Source organism: Oryctolagus cuniculus, chromosome 12 (assembly GCF_051225735.1).
Source record: "Oryctolagus cuniculus isolate XC-2025 breed Fujian yellow rabbit chromosome 12, ASM5122573v1, whole genome shotgun sequence".
Lineage (NCBI taxonomy): Eukaryota > Metazoa > Chordata > Mammalia > Lagomorpha > Leporidae > Oryctolagus > Oryctolagus cuniculus.
In genome coordinates, this window is record NC_142878.1 from 71,814,416 (window position 1) to 71,839,309 (window position 24,894).

The 24,894-nt window shown below is 45.1% G+C and overlaps 2 protein-coding genes across 21 annotated transcripts in view; both read right to left on the minus strand.

The window, feature by feature from the left end:
• CEP152 (centrosomal protein 152) overlaps positions 1-7,989 on the minus strand; it is an 89,984-nt gene extending 81,995 nt beyond the window's left edge. For 12 of the 17 annotated variants that reach the window (XM_089309462.1, XM_070054151.2, XM_070054155.2 and 9 more), the window contains exons 1-2: positions 7,830-7,969; positions 1,183-1,276 (exon numbers count right to left, since the gene is read on the minus strand). In XM_089309462.1, the coding sequence (XP_089165588.1) occupies positions 1,183-1,269 (87 nt within the window). In that variant the 5' untranslated portion in view covers positions 1,270-1,276; positions 7,830-7,969. Of the gene's footprint in view, positions 1-1,182; positions 1,277-7,416; positions 7,694-7,829 lie in introns of those variants that run through there. The other 5 variants (XM_017348039.4, XM_017348038.4, XM_051822399.3 and 2 more) reach the window with 2 other exon arrangements.
• A 6,102-nt stretch (positions 7,990-14,091) lies between these two features.
• The window catches only part of SHC4 (SHC adaptor protein 4), a 144,515-nt gene continuing 133,712 nt past the window's right edge, over positions 14,092-24,894 (minus strand). For 2 of the 4 annotated variants that reach the window (XM_070054157.2, XM_089309465.1), the window contains exons 11-13: positions 24,340-24,593; positions 18,457-18,639; positions 15,692-18,007 (exon numbers count right to left, since the gene is read on the minus strand). In XM_070054157.2, the coding sequence (XP_069910258.2) occupies positions 17,852-18,007; positions 18,457-18,639; positions 24,340-24,593 (593 nt within the window). In that variant the 3' untranslated portion in view covers positions 15,692-17,851. Of the gene's footprint in view, positions 14,641-15,691; positions 18,008-18,456; positions 18,640-24,339; positions 24,594-24,894 lie in introns of those variants that run through there. The other 2 variants (XM_089309464.1, XM_008269042.5) reach the window with 2 other exon arrangements.

Here is a 24,894-nt window from a genome sequence, read left to right on the forward strand (position 1 = left end):
CCGCCATCACTGCTATTTCCCAAGGTCTGCCTTAGCTGGAAGCTGAGTTCAGGAGCTGGAGACAGGTATCAAACCACCCAACCACTCCGATAAAAAACACGAGACAAGGGTCTTAACTGATAGCTTCATCAGTAGGCTAAATACACGTCTCAACTTCATCTTCTAAGAACGCCTTTTCCTCTGGAAATTCCCTACCCCAGAATTCGATCTACCAAAGTGGTGAGCCCAGTGGCTATTTTCTGTATTATCTAGAATTAACTGCCTCCTTAACAAACACTCCCTTTGAGTTTTTCATCACATAACACATCTGGCACTAAACTCCCTCTAATACCCTATCCATCTAATAATTTCTTTCCCAATGAAAACCCACCTATCAGAATATTGTTTCTTCTTCTTTACACTAATGATTATTTAAACTAACTCTCACAAATTGCAGTGGCTACAGCCTAGCCAACTACCTAGACCGACGCAGGGTTTTGAAAACGTCATGCTGCAAGTTCACAGAGTAATATAAAATCCTCACCCACATCCTTGCCACAACAGTTTTGAAGGACCCTGCCAAAACTCGTAAGTTCTCACCAGGGTCAGCTCAGATGTCTTGTGGCCAGCGCTGTGGCGCAGCTGGTTAGCACCCTGGCCCAAAGCACCGGCATCCCAGATGGGCACTGGTTTGAGTCCCAGCTGCTTCACTTGTGATCCAGCTCTCTGATAGGGTCCTTGGGCCCCTGCACCCATGTGGGAGACCCAAAGAAGCTCCTGGCTCCTGGCTTCCAATCAGCTCAGCTCTGGCTACTGCTGCCATTTGGGAAGTGAATCAGCGGATGGAAGATATCTCTCCCTCTCGCTCTCTCTCTCTCTGGTTCTATCTCTCTCTTTCTAACTCTTTCATATAAATAAAATCTTAAAAAAAAAAATCAAATGCCTTCAGGGACCTGGTAGAGGATGTATAAGAATGCACAATGCGTAAGTCTAAGTGCTGATGTGAGAAGTGGGACTGTGACCAGCTGGTACGGGAGGGTCCTGCTGAGCTCCAGCCCATCTGCTGCCATGTGCAAATATGGGCTGGGTGTGGCCAACGCTTAGGAAGTCTCAAGACAAGCCTGAAGTTCTTTTCTGTCACATGAGATTTCCAATCTGTACATATGGATTAGGTTTAGGGCATCTTTTTTTCCAGTAACTCACCTCTTTCTCCCTTTCATAGTCCTCTTTGTCATATTCTTCATCTTCATTTTGTGTCTGTAGTGCCATACTACCAAAGTCTAACGACATGGTCTTCCTGTGGGGAGGGCAAGAAAACTTGGTTTTTAAGGAACCCATAAAATCCCCCCCAAAACAAACTACATACAAGATGCCATAGACACCATCAAAAAACAACATATCAAACACCATCACAATTACAGAGACTCCTTACAAATGACTTGCAGTTCATAGAAAAGACAGATGCCAGTGATTCATCAAAAAAAAAAAAAAAAAGAAAGAAAAAGAAAAAGAAATCGGTAATAAACCTTGGAAGGTATTTTTCTAGTGGTCTGGAACTTAAAAAAAAGGTTTTTTTTTAACACACAAACATCAGATGACCCTAATAACTAGAAGTATGCCAAATAAGAAATCTCAGAACAAGCTCAAATAAAATCTCAAACATGCACAAGTAATATCCTCTATAATTTGCTTCACTCTTCAAATGCCACAAATCCAAATTTCATGCTTTACAAAAAGAGGGCACCAGGGCTGACGCTGGGCCGTGGTGGGTAAAGCCGCCGCTTGCAGTACCAGCATCCAACATGGGCGCCAGTTCGAGTCCCAGCTGCTCCACTTCTGATCCAGCTCTCTGCTGTGGCCTGGGAAAGCAGCAGAAGATGGCCCAAGTCCTTGGGTCCCTGCACTCGCATGGGACCAGGAAGAAGCTCCTGGTTTCGGATGGGCTCAGCTCCAGCCTTTACGGCCACTTGGGGAGTGAACCAGCAGATAGAAGATCTCTTTTTCTCTCTTTCTCTCTTTCTCTGCCTCTGTAACTCCACCTTTCAAAACAAATCTTTTAGGCCGGCGCCGCGGCTCACTAGGCTAATCCTCCACCTTGCGGCGCCGGCACACCGGGTTCTAGTCCCGGTCGGGGCGCCGGATTCTGTCCCGGTTGCCCCTCTTCCAGGCCAGCTCTCTGCTGTGGCCAGGGAGTGCAGTGGAGGATGGCCCAGGTGCTTGGGCCCTGCACCCCATAGGAGACCAGGAAAAGCACCTGGCTCCTGGCTCCTGCCATCAGATCAGCGCGGTGCGCCGGCCGCAGCGCGCCGGCCGCGGCGGCCATTGGAGGGTGAACCAACGGCAAAGGAAGACCTTTCTCTCTGTCTCTCTCTCTCACTGTCCACTCTGCCTGTCAAAAAAAAAAAAAAATCTTATAACAAAAAATTCTGAAAGAAAATTAAAAAAAGAAAAGAAAAAGAAAAAAGAAGGCACCTACATCCTGAGTTAATGATTGCTATCCAGGAACCATTTATGACCTGGTAAAAACATAAAGCACACAACAAAAATTTGAATGTTAAATGTCCTGCTCTTAAACTCGATAAAGTCAGATTCTGCCAAAATACTCAGGGAAAACAGAAGGGAGGTCTGTGAAGCGACACAACTGTGATGTTCCAGTTCCAAAAGCAACAGGGGTTCCCTGCGAGAGCAGCAGCAAGAGATGGGTCTTCATCTACTTACAATCCAAAAGGCTGCTGACAATCTAGATTAGATTTAGCTATCCTGACACTACACATAAAATACCCTGAATCTCAAAATTCTGAACAAGCTTGACAAACGTAAGGGCAGGCAGGTGTCAGCAATTACTTGATTTAACACTGCCTGCCTCCTCGCATCCCCCTGCCCAGCCAATGAAATATAAGCCTGAGCCTCAACTCTTTCTATACCTTTCAGGTTCTAACTTGACATTAAACTGGATTGTTGTAGGCTAGGTTAGGCCTAAAGTCCTAGTCCAGGCTCTTGCCTCTTACAGAAGCATTCCAAGTACAGTCACAAACACAAAGTGATGAAGATGAGGAAAACACACACACAAGGGCATTGTTCAGGGAGAATGGGCCAGGGAGGGAAAAGAGATTTCAGTACCCTGCTTGCTCTGGGTCCATGGGAAGAGGTGAAAGAGGGAGAGAAGAAAAAGAGGAAAGGAGGGAGGGAGGGAAAAAGAAAGAGAAAGAGAAAGAGAAAGAGAAAGAGAAAGAGAAAGAGAAAGAGAAAGAGAAAGAGAAAGAGAAAGAGAAAGAGAAAGAGAAAGAGAAAGAGAAAGAGAAAGAGAAAGGACAGAGAGGGGGGAGAGGAAAGAGGAGGGAGGGAAGGAGGGAGGAGAGATGGCAGAAGGGCAGGGAGGGGAGGGAGAGAGAGAAGGGGGTAAAGAGAGAGAAGGCAGAAAGGGAGGGGGGAGAGAGAGGGAGGGAGGGAGAGAAGGAGAGACACACCAGACCACACCCCTAGCCTTTGCCAGGGACGTGGTTACGTGGTACCACCTCCAGGTCCCAGGTGAGTGGAGGTACATCTTGGGGAAGGGGTAATTTGATTGATAGGTAGGTGGATAGGATTACATAGGGTGAAGGTGTGGCTTTAGCTACTTTCCTTATCCTATATCAAAATGAGAAGCAAAGAGACCCAGAAATCCAAACCCTACTACTATAAAGACCCTGGCTCCTTTTTGATAACAGTTTAAAACTCTGTCACAAACTTTAAGCAGTGGCCCGACAGCAAAAATTATTCCATCCCATCAGCTCTAAGGTGCCCTTGATCATATGAAGCAATTCCATTTGTACCAGTAAAAAGCAGCCAATTAAATTACAATGCCTAATTGTAGAAATGTAGCCTATTTTGTAGATGTTAAAATGTGAAAAGAAAAAGTGAACTTCAGAGCTGATAAATACGGTCTTACAGAGTAACACAAAAATTTCAGTGCTAAAAATCTCTATTTGTCAAGTCTTGGTTTTTGTATTTCAAGAACTGAATTGTATTTCTTAGCCAAGCTCTCATTTGCAGGCCACCTTCTAATCCCCTCCTCTCTGGGCCATGCACTGAGCTCATCCCCTTTGATTTAATGTCCAGCCTTTGCTTGAGACCAGACCTACTCACTTTAACTCTTAAGCTAAGGCTGAAAGAAGGGTCATGGGTACCCCCTTCACTGAAAGGTAAAATAGATCAGCTCGGGGAATCTCAATCCTTGTCCCCACCCAGCATGGCTGAGAATCCTCTTGTTTACTGGCTTTAAAATGAAGATCTGAACGCAAGAAAGAGCCTGTAAATAGAACTGCAATGGTGAGGGGAAAACAGTCTCATGTCTCTTGGGTTTTTTCACTACTGCAAGTGCTCATCAAGCCAACAGAACCCACGAAAAATGAAGATACCAAGTCCCAACTTCTAAACAGATAGTAACCTGGACCCTAGAGATATCCCTGAATCCTTCATGGAAGAAATAATCCTTTCTGCTTCTGAATTCTAACTGTGCTTGCCACCTTTTCTTGCATTTAACTACAAACACATAAATCCAAGGCAGAATATGGGATCTGGGTTAATTTCTGCTTTCTTAGGTAAGAGAAGTGAGGTTTCGTCCCAACTGGTCATGAGTCTGCCATCAACTGATGTTGCATATTGCCAATGACAATTAAAAATCACAAGTGTCTTATTGTTAAATATTGATATTTTTAATAAAGAGCTACTTTCTCCGACAGAAAACTAATTCTACAAGGTTTTTCTAAGTGAAGAGAATTTAGAAAGACAATTACATTTTTAGATGGCATCTTGAAACCAAGCCATATCATTAAAGAAATATGAAAATAACTAAAAAAAAAAAAAACAAAAGTCTCCCCGAGTGGGGAAAAAAATATATTAGGTATGTTTTTCTTCAAAAAAATGTGAACTGTCGAGCCAGGGTTGTGGTGTAGCAGGTTAAACTGCTGCCTGATTCATGTCCCGGCTGCTCCACTTCCAATCAGCTCCCTGCTAATGCGCTTGCGAAAGCAGAAGATGGCCCAAGTGTTTGGGGCCCTGCACCCATGTGGGAGACCTGAGAGAAGCTCCTGGCTCCTGTCTTCAGTTCAGCCCAGCTCTGGCCACAGTGGCCATTTGGGGAATGAACCAGCGGAAGGATGACCTTCTCTCTGCCTCTCAAATAATTAAATCTTAAAAAAAGACAAATATTACATATGGAAAATCACATAAAGTTAAAAAATGAGAAAAATATTTGCAAAACACATGACTGAGTAAATATATATATAACACTTGCCAAGAAATAAGGTGAGCAACTCGGGGCAGGTGCTGTGGTGTAGCGGGAAAAGCCACCACCTACAGTGCTGGCATCCCATATGGGCACTGGTTCATGTCCCGGCTGCTCCACTTCTGATCCAGCTCTCTGCTAATCACCTGGGAAAGCAGTGGATGACCCAAGTACTTGGGCCCCTGGACCCACAAAGGAGATCCAGAAGAAGCATCTGGTTCCTGGCTTTGGATTGGCCCATCTTCTGGCCATAGTGGCCATTTGGGGAGTGAACCAACTGATGGAAGATGTCTCTCTCTCTGCCTCTGCCTCACTGTAACTCTGCCTTTCAAATAAATAAACAAATCTTTAAAAAAAAAAAAAAAAGATGAACAACTCAATTTAAAAATGGGCAACTGAGCTAAAAATGCATTTTAAATATAAATGCTCAATTAATTTAAAAAAAAAGGCTTACAGTCATGAACTATTCCAAGTGTTATTTAAACAAGAAAAATGTCATTTTAAACAAGTAGATATTTTGTGTGACTCATGAATTGTTAGCGAAATTAAAACTATCTTGAAATCAATAATATATGTGCCCTAGTAAATGCCATTAGTAAAAATGAAATTTTCTTGTATTTATTTCCTGTATTTACAGATTTAAAAAATCAAGATGCAGAATAACAATATGCTTTTAAAAACAGCAGTCTAGTTACTTTCTTCCTAGATAACATTTTCCGAATCCTTAACAGACTATAAAACACACGTCTGCCTTTTTGTCACACTCAGATGGGACAGCACTCTGACTCAGCACTTATTTTGTTGTCTCTGGTTATGTTTTCTTTACCTTTCTTGCACAGAGAAGAAAACTAATAGCTGTTTTGTTGGACAAAAGATTACAAAACAAAACTAGCACTGTTTTTGCCTCATGAAATGCACAATAAAAACACTAAAGGCTTAAAATGTCTGCCTCCTTGCACATGGTAGGCACATCACACATATTCGTTGAATATACACACATCACACCTTATGAAATTCTCTACGGCAATACAGTTTTATTGACCACCTACTGAGTGCCAGATTATATCCTAAATGCATCTAAAACAGGGTACCAGCCTGGGGGAGATCACAGTCTTATAAACTAGTAGTTACAATAATACATTGTATTACATTCTGTAGTAGAGGAAAACAAAGTACAAATTAACTTTGCCTAAGAAGGGAGGTTTAGAGAAGTTACAGAAAAGAGATGCTTTAGATTAGAAATATTTGTAGATACTAAGGGGCACAGCATGGGTAACTGGCTGAAGAGTTAGTCGCTGATTTAGTCAACCAGGGCTCATTTCTGGCCATTTCATTTATCAGCTATGTAATCTTAAGCAACTGTTTCCATTTCTTCGTGAATTAATATCTCAAAGACTGGTTGTGAGAATTGACAAAATGATGCACATAAAATGCTTAGCACCATGTACCAACCAACACATCTTAGGTTATTACTATTAAGACTTTATGACTGTTGAACTGGAGACTGCCAGCCACAGAAGAAGTTTAGGGAACAAACAGCATCCCATTTAACTGAGAAATGGAGAGTGTGCAGCCTGTGGGAAACTGTACTTCAAATAACACAACCCCCTCTGGAATGGAGATGCACCTCTTGCAAGATGCCCTCCTCAATCCTGCTCCCCCATGAAATCAAATCCTTCTTTGCACTTCAGACTGCATTTCCAATGCTTTTCAACTTCAGTCTCTTTTGAAAGTATGCACTTATCTAGAAATTATGCATAAAATGTCACGAAACATGGATATGAGATGAAAATCCGCTTAAGGCATTCAAATTCAGAACTACAAAATTAAAAGGGTTAAGTGATTAGGAACTGTCCTGGGAGTTGGGAAATTCTACTTACTTGCTAAGATGGAAACAACTCACTACCCTGTTTTTAGACCTGAAATGCTCAGCTGAGGATGCCTATTCAATCGTAACCACTGTTTAAGACGACAAAGCTTAACAGAACAGGATAAAAAGAAAGAAAACAGCCCTATAAAAAGAAATAACATCTTATGACGATTCTAATGACAGCAGCTTGGACAGATAGCTAAGAGGCCCAGAGGCAATCTTACTACACGGTAGGCACCCACAGAAGGAAAGAGTGTATAAGTATAAAAGTAAATGCCCTTGCATAAACGAACGACCTTACCGAAGAACTGTTGGACCTCAGTCAAGACACATCCAACAGGTACCCAGAGACCCAAGCTGCACGGCGCCCAGCTGCCTAGGGCTGCCTGCTTTGGTGCCAACGACACCTGCACTCGGTCAGCATACGTGCACAGAGCGCCCACTGTGAGCCAAGCGCGGCGCCGGGTGACCACTGCTGGGGTCTTCGGCGTGGGGCCTGGGGGCGCCCGAAGGAGAGAAGAGCAGGGCTCCCCCGCCGTCACTTTCAATTAGGAACCTGGGGTCAAAAGCTCAGCTCTGCAACCTGAGGGCAGTCCACCACTGCGCAATGTGGGAGGGGGCGGATCTGTCCTTAGGGAAGCCTCAGCCAGGATCCCGAGGACCCCGTAACTGTTCCAACCCCAGGCCTATCCCTAGGCGCGAAGCAGAACTTACCGGGGGTCACGGACGCTGTCACTTGGGGAAAATTCAGGCCCCAGCCGAAGACCAACTTCTAGCAACCCCCCTTATCCTAGCTCTAATCCACTAGCTCCCGCCTAGTCGCAACCTAACCCGGAGCCACGAGGCCTTTGATTAGCAGCAGCCTCCTTAAATCACCGTCTGGACTCTCGCTTGGTGGGCGGGACCATATCGGCTATGGGCGGGGCGAGATGCTCCGCCTTCCTCAAGCTTGGTTGAGAGGTCTGCCTGCAGTTGCAAGTGTATGGCTGTTTGAAAGCGGGCGCCAGAGGTGGCGGGAAGCTCCCCCCGTGCGTCCATTGGAGGATTTGTGAGCCAATTACGAGAGGGTTAACTCTGGAGTGGGCGGGCTTATAGGTATCCTAGAGACACAGGAGCGCCAAGCCAGATAACTTAGTTTAGATCAGCAAAGCCAGGTCCGCTGTGCCACTGGTGCGGGAAATAGGCGCCGAACCTCGTGCCCTGCCCGCTTCCACTCCTAAATTCTAGTTGTCGGCTACAGCACTCAAGCTCTGTTTCCTCACAGAACTCTTGCGTAGAGATTTTTGCATTTGCCCTTCTTTTCTAAGGTGCTGGTTTCTCCAGCTCCCAACAGCCAGACATGTTGTTTTTGCTTTGTCGTATTGCTGCCTAGGCCCTGCCTTGTTTAAGTGTGGTTCTAGTTGCTAAAAAAAAAGGGCCCATTCTATCACATATGCATTCACTAATTTCCTTGATTATGAATGCTTTTGTCACTGAGGTTTGCGTTATCCTGTCCTTGAATGCAGCACCACCCTGTCTTCTGAAAAACCGGTTACTATATCTACCTGCTCTGGTTAAAAGGTTCTGGTGAACATCGAAGGTTAGCAGCTGTGGGATAGTGAGGTAAAGCCACCGCCTGCAGTGCCGGCATCCCATATGGGTGCTGGTTCCTGTCCCTCTGCTCCACTTCCGATCCAGCTCCCTGCTATGGCCTGGGAAAGCAGTAGATGGCCCAAGTCCTTGGGCCCCTGCACTCACATAGGAGACCCGGAAAAGGCTTCTGGCTTCTGATGGACCCAGCTCCCGCCCTTGTGGCCATCTGGGGTGTAACCAGTGGATGGAGGACCTCTCTCTGCCTCTCGGTAACTCTGCCTTTCAAATAAATAAATAAATATTTTTTAAACTAATAAAATAGGGCCTGCGCAATGGCACACTAGGTTAATCCTCAGCCTGTGGCACCGGCATCCCATGTGGGCGCAGGGTTCTAGTCCCAGTTGCTCCTCTTCCAGCCCAGCTCTCTGCTGTGGCCCGGGAAGGCAGTGGAGGATGGCCCAGGTGCTTGGGCCCTGCACCCGAGTGGGAGACCAGGAAGAAGCACCTGGCTCCTGGCTCCTGGCTCCTGGCTTCGGATCGGTGCGGCTTCGGCTGTTGCAGCCATTTGGGGGTGAACCAACAGAAGGAAGACCTTTCTCCCTGTCTCTCTGTCTCTCTGTCTATAACTCTACCTGTCATATAAATACATAAAATCTTAAAAATAATAATAAAATAAAAAAGGCTGCCAGCAACAGGTTCATCATATCCTTTTAATTAGTGCTTTCCCATGGATACTAGTATGGAGTAAAGTGCTCCTTCAAGGCTCTCCAGAACAGGGCTAGTTTTCCTTAGCTCCTTCCCATCACACCCCCATGTTGCCTGCACTGACTGGCATCATCTAGCATACGGTGTGGTGTATAATGAGAACTTAATGACGGGAGTCGAGTGAATGGAATCACGGCTAAATGGTTCCCAGACTTCGTCTTGCAGCTGCACTGCCCTGCCTGAACTCACCGCCTACCCCGTTTTCATAGTGGAGCCACTCTGAAGCCGTTCACGACGCACGCATCTTGCTCACTTTGCCGAAATGACCTTTCCCACACCTGCACACAACGCGCACATCCGGTTATAGTCCTTACATCTATTATGACTGGTTGTTGTGTGTTCGTTTCCCTCTCGCAATGTGGACAGCTTGAGGAATTCACTTTGCTTCTAGCAGGCTTCATGGCCCTGGTAGGCATGCAAAACTACTGTGTTGAATTCTCTTAAGTGGGTGGAAAAAAACTAAAGGGAAGACTTGAGGAAGGGGGCCAGAAAAAAAAAAAAAAAAATAGAAGACATTCAGGTGAACGGCATTTGTTAAGCCTGAGCCAAAGTATCTGTTAATGAGAACTAAGGCAATTTTTATGTCCCCTTGGAGTTTATCAGCAAATTGTGCATAACGTTCCATGCTGGGGTTTATAATGGAAAGCCACAGCAAGAGTGCTCCCTGATCTCTGTTCACACACGGGTACTTGATAGAAAATAAAAGATGTTAAGGGGACAGTACACAAAGACGTAGAAGAGCTTTATAGTTTGGTAAATTCTTTCATAGGCATTATCTCACTGGGTTCTCAAAACCGCGATATTAACCATTTTATAGTTGAAGAAACTTATGTTCTTAAAAAAAAGGCAACTTTATTACCAGTACACAGTTAATACAAGACAGGCAGAATTTGAACCCAAGTCCTTTATCTCCAAACCCAGAGCTTCTCACTACATACAAAATACCTGAATGAAGCTAGCATGTAAATGACAAAAGAGACAAAACAGAGACTAAATCAAGAGCCACCTGCCTGTGGGTCTGAGTTGTGGATATAACCAAAATTTTGTTTGCCTTTCCTGTGTAATTTCTGGCCCAGATACTAAAATATAAAGTGTAGGTCGAGACCCTTATCCTCAAGTCACACATGCTATTTGGAGTGCAAGATGCTTACATAGACAAATGTTAAAACACAATAAATTGGGGCTGGCGCTGTGGCACAGTGGGTTGAAGCCCTGGCCTGAAGCACTGGCATCCCATATGGGTGCTGGTTCTAGTCCCAGCTGCTCCTCTTCCTATTATGGCCTGGGAAAGCAGTAGAAGATGGCCCAAGTGCTTGGGCCCCTGCACCCATGTGGGAGACCCAGAAGAAGATCCTGGCTCCTGGCTTCAGATCAGCGCAGCTCTGGCCCTTGTGGCCATCTGGGGAGTGAACCAGCAGATTGAAGACCTCTCTCTCTGTGTCTACCTCTCTAACTCAAATAAATAAATCTTAAAAAAAAAAAAAAACACAATAGTATAATTGCCATATGAATAGAATAGGCAATAGTTTTTGGTGAAAGTGAACATCTAAGGAAAGACCTATCCAGAAAGGTTCCAAGAGAAAGGGGAGGAGAAAGCTCAATAGGCAAGTTGCTAAGCCTGAGATGAAAAGACCAGACCAGGAGCAGGTGTTTGGGGCATCCCAGATTAGAGTGGCTGGTTCAAGTTCTGGCTCCTCCACTTTCCACCAAGCTTCCTGCTAATGCATGAGAAGCAGCAGATGATGGTCCAAATGCTTGGGTCCCCAACACCCATGAGGGGGATCCAGATTGAGTTTTGGGCCATTGATGTTGGCCGGGCCCAATTCTGGCTGATGTTGGCACTTCAGGAGTGAACTAGCAGATGGAAGATAATCTCTCTCTTTCTCAAATAAAGTGAAAATAAAGCAAAAATATGTTTTAAAAGACAGTCCACTGAAAATGAAGATTTATTCTTTAGAGATAGGCAGCTAGGAACTAATCACAGAAGAGCTTGAAGCCTGGAGGAATAGTAAAGGCACCACACAAGTTAAGGTGCAGTGTGCACAAGCCACAAGCATAATACACCCAGAGAAACATGACTGACAGAAGCTTCTAGGTTAATAAAGACAAGTGTGGAGGAAGAGAGAAAAATCACCAGACATCTTAAATACACAGCAAGGGATTATTTGTGGAACATTGGGTAAATGTTTGTCTTGCATTCTGGACACACCTGTGAGTTGGGTGGGACTCTTACCTTTAACCAACTTGTTTATACTTCAATGTCTCATTATTGAGGAGATGGGATTCCTCCCACTAACAAGGTTGTAAAGCTGAGCCAAACCACCCTTACTTCTTTTTCCTGCCTTCTCTTTAGTGTCAAAGCTATCAGATCCAAGCAATGCCACCATGGGAGGGACATCCAAAGCGCTATCATCAAGGAGTTCTCTCTCCAAAACAGCATTGAACTCAGAGTAAGAAGATGCAAGTTAGGCCGGCGCCGCGGCTCACTAGGCTAATCCTCCGCCTTGTGGTGCCGGCACACCAGGTTCTAGTCCTGGTCGGGGCGCCGGATTCTGTCCCGGTTGCCCCTCTTCCAGGCCAGCTCTCTGCTGTGGCCAGGGAGTGCAGTGGAGGATGGCCCAAGTGCTTGGGCCCTGCACCCCATGGGAGACCAGGAGAAGCACCTGGCTCCTGCCTTCAGATCAGCGCGGTACACCAGCCACGGTGGCCATTGGAGGGTGAACCAACGGCAAAGGAAGACCTTTCTCTCTGTCTCTCTCTCTCTCTCACTGTCCACTCTGCCTGTAAAAAAAAAAAAAAAAAAAAAAAAAAAAAAAAAAAAAAATGCAAGTTCCAGCTCTCCCACCTATTTGCTTTTCTCCACAACTTATTTAACACTCAAAACCCTCAAACTCCTTATCTGAAAACAGGAATAATACCTGCTTCTCAGTATTGTGGGAAAGATGAAAGGAGATTGTGTGAAAAGAGCTTTTAAAATGTAGAAACACTATTTAAAATTATTTCATCTATTGTGTTTCTTTGTATTATGGCTTACTGGACTAGACTGTATACTGGGATCTGAACCAGTAAAGAAAAAGCAAGACAGTACAATCACTACCATGCAAATACTAAGGTGTTCTGAAAGTGGGTGGCAGAATTGAAGGGTAAGGTTTGCAGAGGATGACAGGGGCATATGGAATGAGACAAAGGACTACACAAATGATACAGCTCTATGAGAACAGGAAAAAAATAGGAAAATGCTAGAGATGAAACCAGAACTAAGAAAGACTGCCTCATGATTTGTAATATATTCAACAATATTTTTTGAGCAAACAAGTACTTAAGACCAACCCCTGTTATAGGAGTTCGTTCAACACTGACATTGTGGTCAAAATGTCTGCTTTCCCCAAGCCCATTCTCACAGAATCTTCTCACACTCATGGCTACCACAACCTCACCACTGTCACCATTCCATGTCCCCTCCCCCGAGTTCTAGTCACAGATCAAGAGTGAGCACCAGACGAACGTGGGACAATCATATTCCATCCCAGATAACTAGGACTCTATGAAACAGAGTAAAGAAGTAGTCATATAAAAGAGAAGCAACATTTTTATTATTATTTAGAGAAAGGTCTTCCTTCCGTTGGTTCACCCCCCAAAATGGCCGCTGCGGCTAGTGCGCTGCACTGATCCGAAGCCAGGAGCCAGGTGCTTCCTCCTGGCTTCCCATGCGGGTGCAGGGCCCAAGCACTTGGGCCATCCTCCACTGCACTCCCAGGCCACAACAGAGAGCTGGACTGGAAGAGGGGCAACCGGGATTAGAACCTGGGGTGCCGGCGCCGCAGGCGGAGGATTAGCCTAGTGAGCCACGGCACCAGCCAAGAAGCAACGTTTTATTACACTTGTCTGTATTATGTGGGAGATGTGCTGCCTCCCTGTGTCATACATACATCCCAGGTAAGATCATGAACTTCTGCCATTCATCATAGATCTGCTGCATTTCTGCACTTTGAAATGCCTGACAGTTCACTTTTCCTTGGATTCCATGATACCTGAACTTTAAAGAAAAATACTGTTTGACTTAAGCTGACTTGGCTCATATAGCAGTTCAAAAATGTCCTCCCAAAGTTGGTGTCTATCTGGAACTTCAGAAGGTGACTTTATTTGGAAATAGACTTTCTCAGTTGTAATTACTTAACATGAGGTCACACTGGATTAAATCTAATGACTGGTGTATGTATGTGAGACATGGAGGCACCAGGAGAAGACAGTTCTGTGAAGATGGAACTGGAGATTGGAGTTATGTTGCCATAAGCCAAGGAATGTGTTGGAAGGCTTTTTCCCTGAAGCCTTTAGAGAGAGCATCCCTTGACTGTAGACTTCCAGCTTCTGGAACTGTGAACATGAGCTTCTGTTATTTTAAGCCATCTAGTGTGGCTAACATTTTGTTGAAGATTTCACATCTCTATTCAAGGGGATATTGGTCTATAGTCTGTGGTATTTTTGTTTTTGTACTATGCCTGCTTTTGATGTCAGAGTAATATTAGCTTCAAAAAATAAATTGAGAAGTGTTCCCTTTAGTGTTCTGAAAGTGGTCACATAGCATTGGTGCTAATTATTTAAGTGATAGAGTTGTCCAGTGAATCCATCTGAGCCAAAATTTCTTTCAGAGATTTTTAATTTTGAATTCAATTTTTCTTAATAGTTAAAAGGTTACTCAAATGATCAGCTTCATATTGAATGGTATGTAGTAGTTTGGGCTTTTGGAGGAATTGGTCTGTCTCATCTAAATTGTTCAATTCATGTGTATAGAATTTTGTGTAGCATTCTCTTATTCCTTTTGTCTGTAGGTCTGCGGTAGTAACCTCTCTTTCATTCCCACACTAATAATGTTATTTGTTCCATTGGCAAAATTATAACAATCTACAGATAGGTTAAGAGGGCCTACTAACGCTAGAGCACATAGAAGCATACCAATGAAGGAAAGAGTCTTTTTTAACCTCATATAAGATAAGCTCAAAAAGATTAAATAGCAATGAATTTAACATTAATGTGTGTATATTTAAATATCTTCCACATTTAGAGATGATATGTCTCATATATGTGCATGACATAGTAAGAAATTATCTCATACTGTAATCTATGTGGATCTATGATTCCAATCATAAAAGGCAGTGACGTGAGGTTCATTATTTTTCCAGATAAAACCCTGGGAAGAAAATGGAAAAATTAATAGAAGGACTTGCAAGAGCATGGAGATCAAAGATAAACAGTATCTAAGAATTAATGTATTTGAAGTTATTCTTGACCAAAATAACCAAACCTCAAAATACAGTTTATTGGGTTTTTAAAATTAATTAATTAATTTGAAAAGCAGAGTTACAGAGGGGCAGAGGCAGAGAGAAAGGTCTTCCATCTGCCGGTTCACACCCAAAATGGCCGCAATGGCCAGAGCTGGGCAAATCTGAAGCCAGGAGCCAGGAGCTTCTTCCAGGTTTCCCAAGTGGGTGCATGGGCCCAAGCACTTGGGCCATCTTTTGCTGCTTTCCCAGGCCATAGCAGAGAGCTGGATCAGAAGTAGAGCAGCTGGGACTTGAACCAGTACCCATATGGGATGCTGGCACTGCAAGTAGCAGCTTTACCCCTGCACCACAGCGCCAGCCCAGCTTATTAGGTTTTTCATAATGAAAATTTGGCATTTTTGCTGTGGCTCATATAGAGTTAACTGAATACATGGACTTTTTCCTCTGCAAACTGGCTTTAGCTTATTAGCTAATCCAAACCATCTCCTTTGAGGAGCTTAACTGTCTCAAAGTTTTTAGTACTGGATGTGTTCTGTTTGCCCTTCCAGATCTCCCTCTACCCTTCTCCCTCCTTCTCTGTGTCCCAAGAGGCTGGCCTTTTGGATTGTATCTAGTAGCTCTATCTTCAAGTTGCTTGGGCCAGGTGGGAATCCCATTAGGGGAGCAGAGGGTGAGCAGATAAGACTCAGGTTAAGACTCCTAGCTGCCTCTCCAAGTCACCAGGACTACTGTTCTCTCTCTAGATTCGGTGACCGCTCTCTCCCATACATTCTCCTCTGGTCCCAGGACACTGCACTCTCCCCTGTGGTTTCCCTACATTCTGCCCACACCTTTGTAAATTGCCTGTTTGCTAAACTCTCCTCATATTACCCGATTTAAGTGAGCCATCTGTTCCCTCCAGGTTCCTGAAATCGCCTACATATGATAGATTTTTCCAAAACCAAAACATTAGACATATTTTATCAATTGTCAGAAAGCAATAATCATTTATTTTTTTAAAAAAGGTCATTTACAGGTATTTATAGACAAATGGATTTACACATTAAGACAGTTGAAGAATGTGAGATTAAAACAGCATGCAGACATTCCTTTTTGTTGGTATTGTTTTATCTGTGTCTGTGAGAATTCTAAGTGCAGTATTTGCTCACCTAACTACTATATCATGACAGTTAAATACTGATTATCCATGTGTACTGTTCACACCATTTATACTCTGCATCTACTGTATCAGAACTCTTTCTCGCTACCCAGTTAACATCTGCTCAGCCAGACTGAGACACAGCCCTACCCTGTCTCTGATAAATGTGGTTAAATTTCTATCATCTATATTCATACTGATCCTCTTTAAGAGGAACAATGATGAACTAAGGTAGATAGAAAGCTAATGAAAAACACATTATTTTCTAGTTGTATAAAAGGCAAAAACCTAAGAAATCACTGGCAGTAGAAATAAAATGAAATTATAGCTTTTACATAAATATATTAGAATCCAATGTGTTTGGTTTCTAGTGATATATATCTGAAAGAAATTTCCAATATTTTACTTAAAACTGAACAACTATAATGATCATAACCACAAAGATTAAGCTGAATCTACATAGCTAAAATGAAATGAACTTAAAGCAATTGTCTGGTAACAAAGGATTTAAAAGAAAAACATACTATAGTAATGACCTTATCTCTATACGCAAAGGCAAATAAAGGGCTGAAACGATTTTCTGCTACTCAAACCAACTCCACTTCTATCATCATTATCTATATTATTCCAAAGTTGCAATGTTTTCAACAGAAAGGCTTGAGGATCCAAACTATGCGAATGTTGCATCATTCAGTGATTACAGTCAAAGAAAATAACCGATTTTAACCTTAGCTATATAGACTGGTTATCAATATTGACTCCTAGCGAATCAAAAACTTGCTTTTTTTTATAGATTCATACTATGTTAGGTCTGAAGTGGATCTCAGAATTCACCTAGCTCAGCTTCTCATCTTATAGACAAGAAAACTGGAATCCAGACAGGTTTGGCAGCTTGCTCAAGGTCTCACTGATGAGCTCCAGCCCAGTGCTTTCTCCTACATAACACTGCCATCATTATTTTGCCAGCTGATACACATGTGACACACATTTCCAACTGTTGCATTCACTATGTTTCTCCACTTTGATCATATTTAGAAAAGGTGTTAGGACACATGTAGGTGACAGACTATGATTCAATGGCAGCCAATCAAAAGAAAATGTCCCCACACTTTCAAATTTTGTGCTTTCAATAAGCATGGAACCGATGTAGATATTGAATATGAAGAACACGGGTTTTGTTTGTCATCTCTTAAACCTATGTACTTTGAGCCATGTTTTGGGGCAGAGAGAAAGGGAGAATGTGATGAAACCAGAAATGATGGATGGATCTGATCTCTTTAGTTTGTCTCATGCTGTATGCAGACGGTCCCAGTGGTAAAGACTGAGAAATACTGGGCCAAAGACTCTAGCCCTCAATCCTTTAACTAGTAAATGGGATGGACTAGCACTTTCAAGGGCTTCTGATTTGATTCCATGGCATAGACACAGTCTGAATTCAATGTCATATTTATTTTAACATTGCAGTGAAAAATGCCACTAAACAGAAAATGTAATAAAGTTAATAACTATCAAGCAAATTGCTCCCTAATATTTTTTTTGCAGCAAGAAAAACCTCCTTTTTGGCAAATGGTTCTGTAGTTATAGAACATGAAGACACTTAAAACTAAGATCCCCAATATGAAAATGTCCCTAAGTTATCAAGTTGAAAGGCACATACACAGCCCCAGAAGTTCAAGTTGTCTTTAGCATGTGAAATTTTAATTGTGCTTTTAGCTTGTTATTAATGCAATATGACCTTTAAAAAGTGACATCCGTGCATATGTATAATTTCTTTTCACATGGATCGATCCTCTTCCTCTTTTCTGAAGATCAACTTTGTTAGTTCTTTATTTTATAAAGGACCTAGTCCAGGATGGTCTCAGGAAGATGCACTTTGCAGTTCGTGCTCTATTTTATCTAGAAAACAGTTCGAATTCTCCTTGTGTCCTAGCACAAAATGGAGTTTCTTGAAAGATCAGTGTGATGGTGCTGCAATATTGTCATTTCTTAGACTGCAAAAGCCCTGGAGTATTATCTTTCCTCACTGGTTGTTTAAGGCTTACTTCGCTTCCAGAAGAGACGATTGGCAAACTGTTATCCATATGGTATCTGATAAGGTGGCCAACATTATCAAACACGTGATCCTTGGTCCTCACCTTGAAAAGGAAGAACAAATATACTTCGATTAAATGACAGTATTTCTTCTGAAAGTTGTAAGGAATCAGAAGGAGGGGTCGGCATTGTGACGCAGTGGGTTAAGCCATGGCCTGTAGCACCAGCATCCCTCACAGGTGCTGGTTGGAGTCCCGGCTCCTCCACTTCAGATCCAGCTCCCTGATAATATGCCAGGAAAAGCAGCAGAGGATGGGCCAAGTCCCTGGGCCCCTGCACCCATGAAGGATACCCAGAAGAAGCTCCTGGCTCCTGGCTTCGGCCTGGCCCAGCTCAGGCCATTCCACATTATCCCGTCCTATCAGAAGCAGGTCATCTGGGGAAGTCATACCCCTCCTTGGACACTCCAGACAAGTCCTATCCCTTCCAAGAAGGTCCCTTCCCACAAATACCCTAAGAGCTGATTCACAGATATCTGCTGCACAGCGCTTACTGTCTGCTTGCCGAAGGGGCTCAGTTTTCCAAGGCCATGCCTTCTTCTGAGGAATTTCCCCAGCATTTCTGCACCCTCGCGCTGTGCGTGCCCAGCAGACGCAGATGACTCCCCATCGCAGCTCCCCTGGCTCGGCAGCCTGGCTGTGCACGTGCTTCCTTTTGGAGGTGGCTGGGGACCATCCTGGAGAGGTAAGGTGTGCAGCCAGGGAGCATATTTTATATAATTCTGTCAGCTCTCCTACGAGGGATTCTTTGTGTTCTCTCTAGATCATGGGTTTTGGCATTTTAAACATGTACACACACATACACATACTTATTGGAATAACCGTTAGATATGAATTGGATAACAGGATAGTACCAGGGTTAAATTTCCAAATTTTGATCATTGCATCATAGCTATGAAAAAGAATATCCCTGGGGCTGGCACTGTAGCGCAGAGGGTTAAAGCCCTGGCCTGAAGCGCCGGCATCCTATATGGGCGCTGGTTCTAGTCCTAGCTGCTCCTCTTCTGATCCAGCTCCCTGCTATTGCCTGGGAAAGCAGTGGAAGATGGCCCAAGTGCTTGGGCCCCTGCACCTGCATGGGAGACCCAGAAGAAGCTCCTGGCTCCTGGCTTCAGATGGGTTCAGCTCCGGCTGTTGTGACCATCTGGAGAATGAACCAGCGGATGGAAGACCTCCCTCTCTATCTCTACCTCTCTCTGTAACTCTGTCTTTCAAATAAATAAATAAATTTTTTAAAAAAGAAAGAAAAAGAATATCCCTCTTCTTAGTAATTACATATTCAAGGATTTGGAGGAAATCAGCACAATGGCTTCAACTTAGTCCCCAATGCTTCAAATCTTGTGGAAATTATTTCCTGCCCCATCTCCTCGCCACCCCACGCTAAATCAGATGGCAGACAGTGCCTGCCTGCATTCGGAATCCCCATTCGCTCTGCCCTCCCGCCTCAACTTCTCCCGACTCAGTTCTGGTTCAGGTTTCCACTACTTCTTCCGCAACTGCTTTCTCTGTCTCTGACGCTCCCTCTTCTCTAATTGATCCTGCATACACATGTCAAGTTAATCTCTGCAGTACAGAGATTATAAACAGGCCACTCTCTGGCTGAATACACTCGATGTTTTAGTGTGCTGGGGGTAGGAGGAGGAGGTCAGCGCTGAGAGTTTTAAATATTTGGAATATTAAACAGGGGAAAGTTCAAATAAAATTCCGATCTTGTGGCTTCTTTGGAAGAACCCCATCTGTTCCCACTGGGCCTCTACTTGGTGTGGCAGTGTCCCCCTGCCCAGGGACTTGTGTTGCCCAGCTCCACCCGACCCACCACATTGTGCTCGCTCCTGCATCTGCCCAGCTTTACAATGCTGGACCCTGCAAACGTGGGCAGCTGGGCTCCACCCACATAGGCTGTGTGTGTGTGTGTGTGTGTGTGTGTGTGTGACATTGTGGTAAGAAAAAAACTGAAACATGAGATCTACCCTCTTCATAGATTGTTAAGTGTGCGATGCAGTATTGCTAACTCTAAGCACAGCATTGTACAACAGGGCTCAAGGACTTTTTCCTCTTGTGTGACCAAGACTCCACACCCAGTGAACAGCAACTCCTCATTTCCCCTCCCCTCACTGCCTAGCAACCACCATTCTACTTTCTGAGTTTGTTTCCTTGTGGGTGGAATAATAAAGCATCTGTCCCTCTGTGATTAGCTTATTTTACTTGATGTATTCTCTCTAGGTCTTGCTCTCTTTTTTTAAATCTTCCTCTCCCTCTCCCCTGTTTCCCTCTCCCCCCTCCCCCTTCTTCCCTCTTCTCTCCCCCCTCTCTCTCCCTCAGAGGGACAGAAAGACGGAGAAATCTTCCATCTATTGGTTCACTCCTCAAATGCCTGCAACAGCCAGAGCTGGGCCAGGCTGAAGCCAGGAGTCCAGAACTCAGAATGAGTATTCCATAGGGTGGCGGGCATCCAGGTACTTCCACCATCATCTGTTGTTTCCCGGGTACATTAGCAGAACCCTGGACTGGAAGCAGAGGAGCTGGGACTTGAATTATCACACGAATACAGGATGTGTATCCCACAATGCCCACCCCTCTTTGGGCTTCTTTACTATGATGCTCAGTTCCTTCTCCAGATTTGAGGAATTCGGGGCAATCCATGGTTTCTTTATGCTTTCTCCTCCCGTTCTCTGTCCTTTTTGGACTCCCATAATGCACATACTGGTATTGGCATTAGATTGGTATCCCAGAAGTTCCTTAGGTTTCATTCTTTTTTTTTTTTTTCATTATTTTGTTTGTTTCCCTGTCTGGATAATTTTAAATAGCCCAGCTTCAAGTTCAGTGATTCTTCTGCTTGATGAAGTCTGCTGTTGAACCCCTCTAGTGAATTTTTCTGTCCTGTTATTGACTTTATCTATTTGTTTGAGAGGTAGAGTTACAGACAGTAGGGAAAGACAGAGAGAAAGGTCTTCCATCCATTGGTTCACTCCCCAAATGGCCGCAATGGCCAGAGCTGCATTGATCAGAAGCCAGGAGCTAGATGCTTCTTCCCGGTCTCCCACGTGGGTGGAGGGGCCCAAGGACTTGGGCCATCATCTACTGTTTTCCCAGACCACAGCAGAGAGCTGGATTAGAAAAGGAGCAGCCAGGACTAGAACGCATGCCCATATGGGATGCCAGGGCCAAAGGCGGAGGATTAACCCACTGCGCCATGGCACTGACTCCCTATTATTGTATTTTGTAACTCCACAATTTCTGATTCTTTTAAAAGTATTTTTTTTTTTTTTTGGACAGGCAGAGTGGATAGTGAGAGAGAGACAGAGAGAAAGGTCTTCCTTTTGCCATTGGTTCACCCTCCAATGGCCGCCACGGCTGGTGCGCTGTGGCCGGCGCACCGCGCTGTTCCGATGGCAGGAGCCAGGTGCTTCTCCTGGTCTCCCATGGGGTGCAGGGCCCAAGCACTTGGGCCATCCTCCACTGCACTCCCGGGCCACAGCAGAGAGCTGGCCTGGAAGAGGGGCAACCGGGACAGAATCCGGCGCCCCAACTGGGACTAGAACCTGGTGTGCCGGCGCCGCTAGGTGGAGGATTAGCCTAATGAGCTGCGGCGCTGGCGTAAAAAGTATTTTTTTTTTTTATTTGAAAGGCAGAGCTACACAGAGAGGCGCAGAAACAGAGAAAGAGACAGATCTAGCTATCTAGCTATAGGTCCACTCCCCAAATGACTACTGGGCCAGGCTGAAGCCAGGAGCTTCTTCTGGGTCACCCACGTGGGTGCAGGGGCCCAAGCATGTGAGCCATCTTCTGCTGCATTCCAAGGCGCATTAGCAGGGAGCTGGATTGGAAGTGGGGCATCTGGGACTAGAACCGGTGCCCATATGGGATGACGACACCGCAGGCAGCAGCTTAACCTGCTGTGCCACAGCGCCAGCCCCTCTGATTGCTTTTTGTTATCTTTCATTACTGATATTCTCATTTTGTTCTGGATTGTGTTCTTGAGCTCATAGAGTACCTTTAGGATGACTATTTTGAAGTCTTAGTCAGGTAATTTATATATATCTTTGTTTCAGGGAGATAGGTTTAAGATTTATTTTGTTCTTTTTGAACCATGTTTGCTCTCATGTGTCTCAAAACGTGGGATCCATGCGTTTAAAAGCACTGCAGAGCCGGCACCATGGCTCACTTGGTTAATCCTCCACCTGCTGCGCCGACATCCTATATGGGTGCTGGGTTCTAGTCCTGGTTGCTCCTCTTCCAGTCCAGCTCTCTACTGTGGCCCCGGAGGGCAGTGGAGGATGGCCCAAGTGCTTGGTCCCTGCACCCGCATGGGAGACCAGGAGGAAGCACCTGGCTCCTGGCTTCGGATTGGCGCAGTACACTGGCTGTAGCGGCCATTTGAGGGGTGAACCAACGGAAGGAAGACCTTTCTGTCTCTCTCTCACTGACTATAACTCTACCTATCAAAACAACAACAACAAAACAAAACACCAGCTGCCTCTCCCAGTATAAACTGGCTTCATATAAGGGGACACCGTCATCTCAGACCAGCTGGAGTTTCAAGAAGTTTTACAACCTTTTGAAGAGGGATGTGACCTCTCTGGGCCTGTATGATCAATTTTTGAATTACAGAGGCTTGCTAGTTTCCAAGGATTTGCAATCCCTTGCCCCCTCTGGTGTCCTTTTGTGGTACTGCATGTCCTTTGGCGCTACAGCAGCAGGCCACACCATTCTCTCTAGTTCTCAGTGGCCACTGACGACGTCTGCACTGCGACAGGCAGGGCAGACACCGGTCCATCAAGCAGTCCTGCATCCAAAAGCCAGAGAGCTGGTGGCACTTGGCTTCTCGCCTCCCTCCTGAGGGAGAAGCCTCATATTGTGCACACGCTCCTGCCCACACTGAGGAAGGGCAGCTGCTTCCCTGTACTCTGTCCTCAGTGGCACCCGGGCGTCCGAACCCTGCTGGTTCCACCAGGGCTTCGAAGGAGGCAAGATGGAAACCAGTTCCTCAGGCAGCCCGCAAAAAGCCAAGCCATGGCTGCACGCTCCACTCTACTCTTCCCCCACCGCGGGAGAAGTCGTGCGTCCAGGCATTCTCTGCAGGCACTGAGCTGTGCTGGCTCAGGAAAGCGATGGATGCTGCCAAGGTGAACTTGCTCTCCTTACGCAAGTCAACGTGACTGTTTTCAGCCTTATGCTTACCTGGGTATTATACCTTCTCGACTGGATTCTGCAATTCTCATGACGCTATTTTGGTCCATCTAAGTTGTTAAATCAGTGTTTCTGTGGGTGAATGAGGGCTGGGACTTCCCCTTCTGCAATCCTGATGATGTCACCGCCCACACAGGTTTGGATTGTATCCAATTGCCAATGGCCTGCCCCCACCCCCGCACTATCTGGCCATTCAGGCAGCTTACTCCACATTACGTCCCATGGGACGGCTCCAACCTGCCTTTGCTGGATCATTTTTCTGTCTTAATGGTGCCCTCTGCTCCAGCCATACACCTTCTATTGGCTTCATAACATTCTGTCACTCTGTCTGCTCCTTCGGTCCCTTCCCTATATTCTGAATGTCCCCATTCTTAAATCACGCCCTCTTTTCAACGTTTATCTTATGTGTCAGACCCCATAAGGAGCCTTCTCACTTTGCCTCAACCAGAGCAACCTCTCGATCCTGAGCCATACCATGATTCTTCGGTTGAACCATCCTTAACTCATTCATCCTTGTAATTATTTAAGCACCTGTTCCATGAAACCATAGGCACCCTGACAGTAAGAACTACATACGCGGGGCCAGCGCTGTGGGGTAGTGGGCTAAGTCTCCACATAGTTTCAGTCCCAGCTGCTCCTCTACTGATCCTGCTCTCGGCTATGGCCTGGGAAAGCAATGGAAGACGGCCTGGGTGCTTGGGCCACTGCACCCACGTGGGAGACCCAGAAGAAGCTCCTGGCTTCAGATTAGCCCAGCTCTGCCCGTTGCAGCCATTTGGGGAGTGAATCAGCAGATGGAAGGCCTTTCTCTCTCTCTCATTCTGTAACTCTACCTCTCAAATAAATAAATAAATAAAATCTTTAAAAAGGAAAAAAGGACTACATATGTGATACTGAGCATCATGGCCTGTGGGTCCCTTAACTTCCTCATATCGCATATTCCTTCACTTTGTGGAACTGAACTGAGGCAGGCAGGAAGAGGCCATCCTCTACCTGATGACCCAGCGTGGCTTCCCGCTCTCACGCCTCCCTGCTCTCTATTTAGCACTTCCTGCACCAGCTGGAAGGTTCAAGAGACATTAAACACTTAGCCTCGGACACTATCCAATGCCAGTTTTAGAAACCACTCAGGTTATTCTTAACAAAACACCCCGCCCTGTGAACCTGTCATGCGAAGCTGGTGATACCTTGCCTTCAGGATCCACCAGGAGCAGATGTTTCGCCTGGCCTCCCTGGAGTCCGCTCAGCACATACTGGCCAGGGGAGGTTGCACTCTCTCGAACCAAAAAGTCCCCGTCCTTAACCAGGAGGCTCTCTGCCGCCTTCCTGCTCAGCTTGCCATGGTAACACTCTTCATTCCACAGCTGCTGCTTAATGTGTGGCAAGGAATGCGAGCTGGCAGGCTGGGCTGTGGCACCTGGTTGAACAGTTTCTGGTGTCTCTGAAATCAGAACACAAAGAAGGTCATCACCACGTTACCCTTCATCCATCCATCCTCAAATACGACTTGGGGTCCTATTGCGTGCTGGGCACTGCTTAACTAAGCCCGTTCCTAAACAAATGAGGTTTTTGCTTTCAGAACTCCCCACAATCCCTCACTTAATGGTTGATCCAAACATTGCCTTTGGCTTCTGTTACCAGCAAAGGCTCGCCCATGTGCAAGAATTTTCCTTTCAGATCAGAAATGGAACTGGCCCATGAGAACTGCTTTTATAACTGCAGAGAGAGGTTCTTTATGTCCC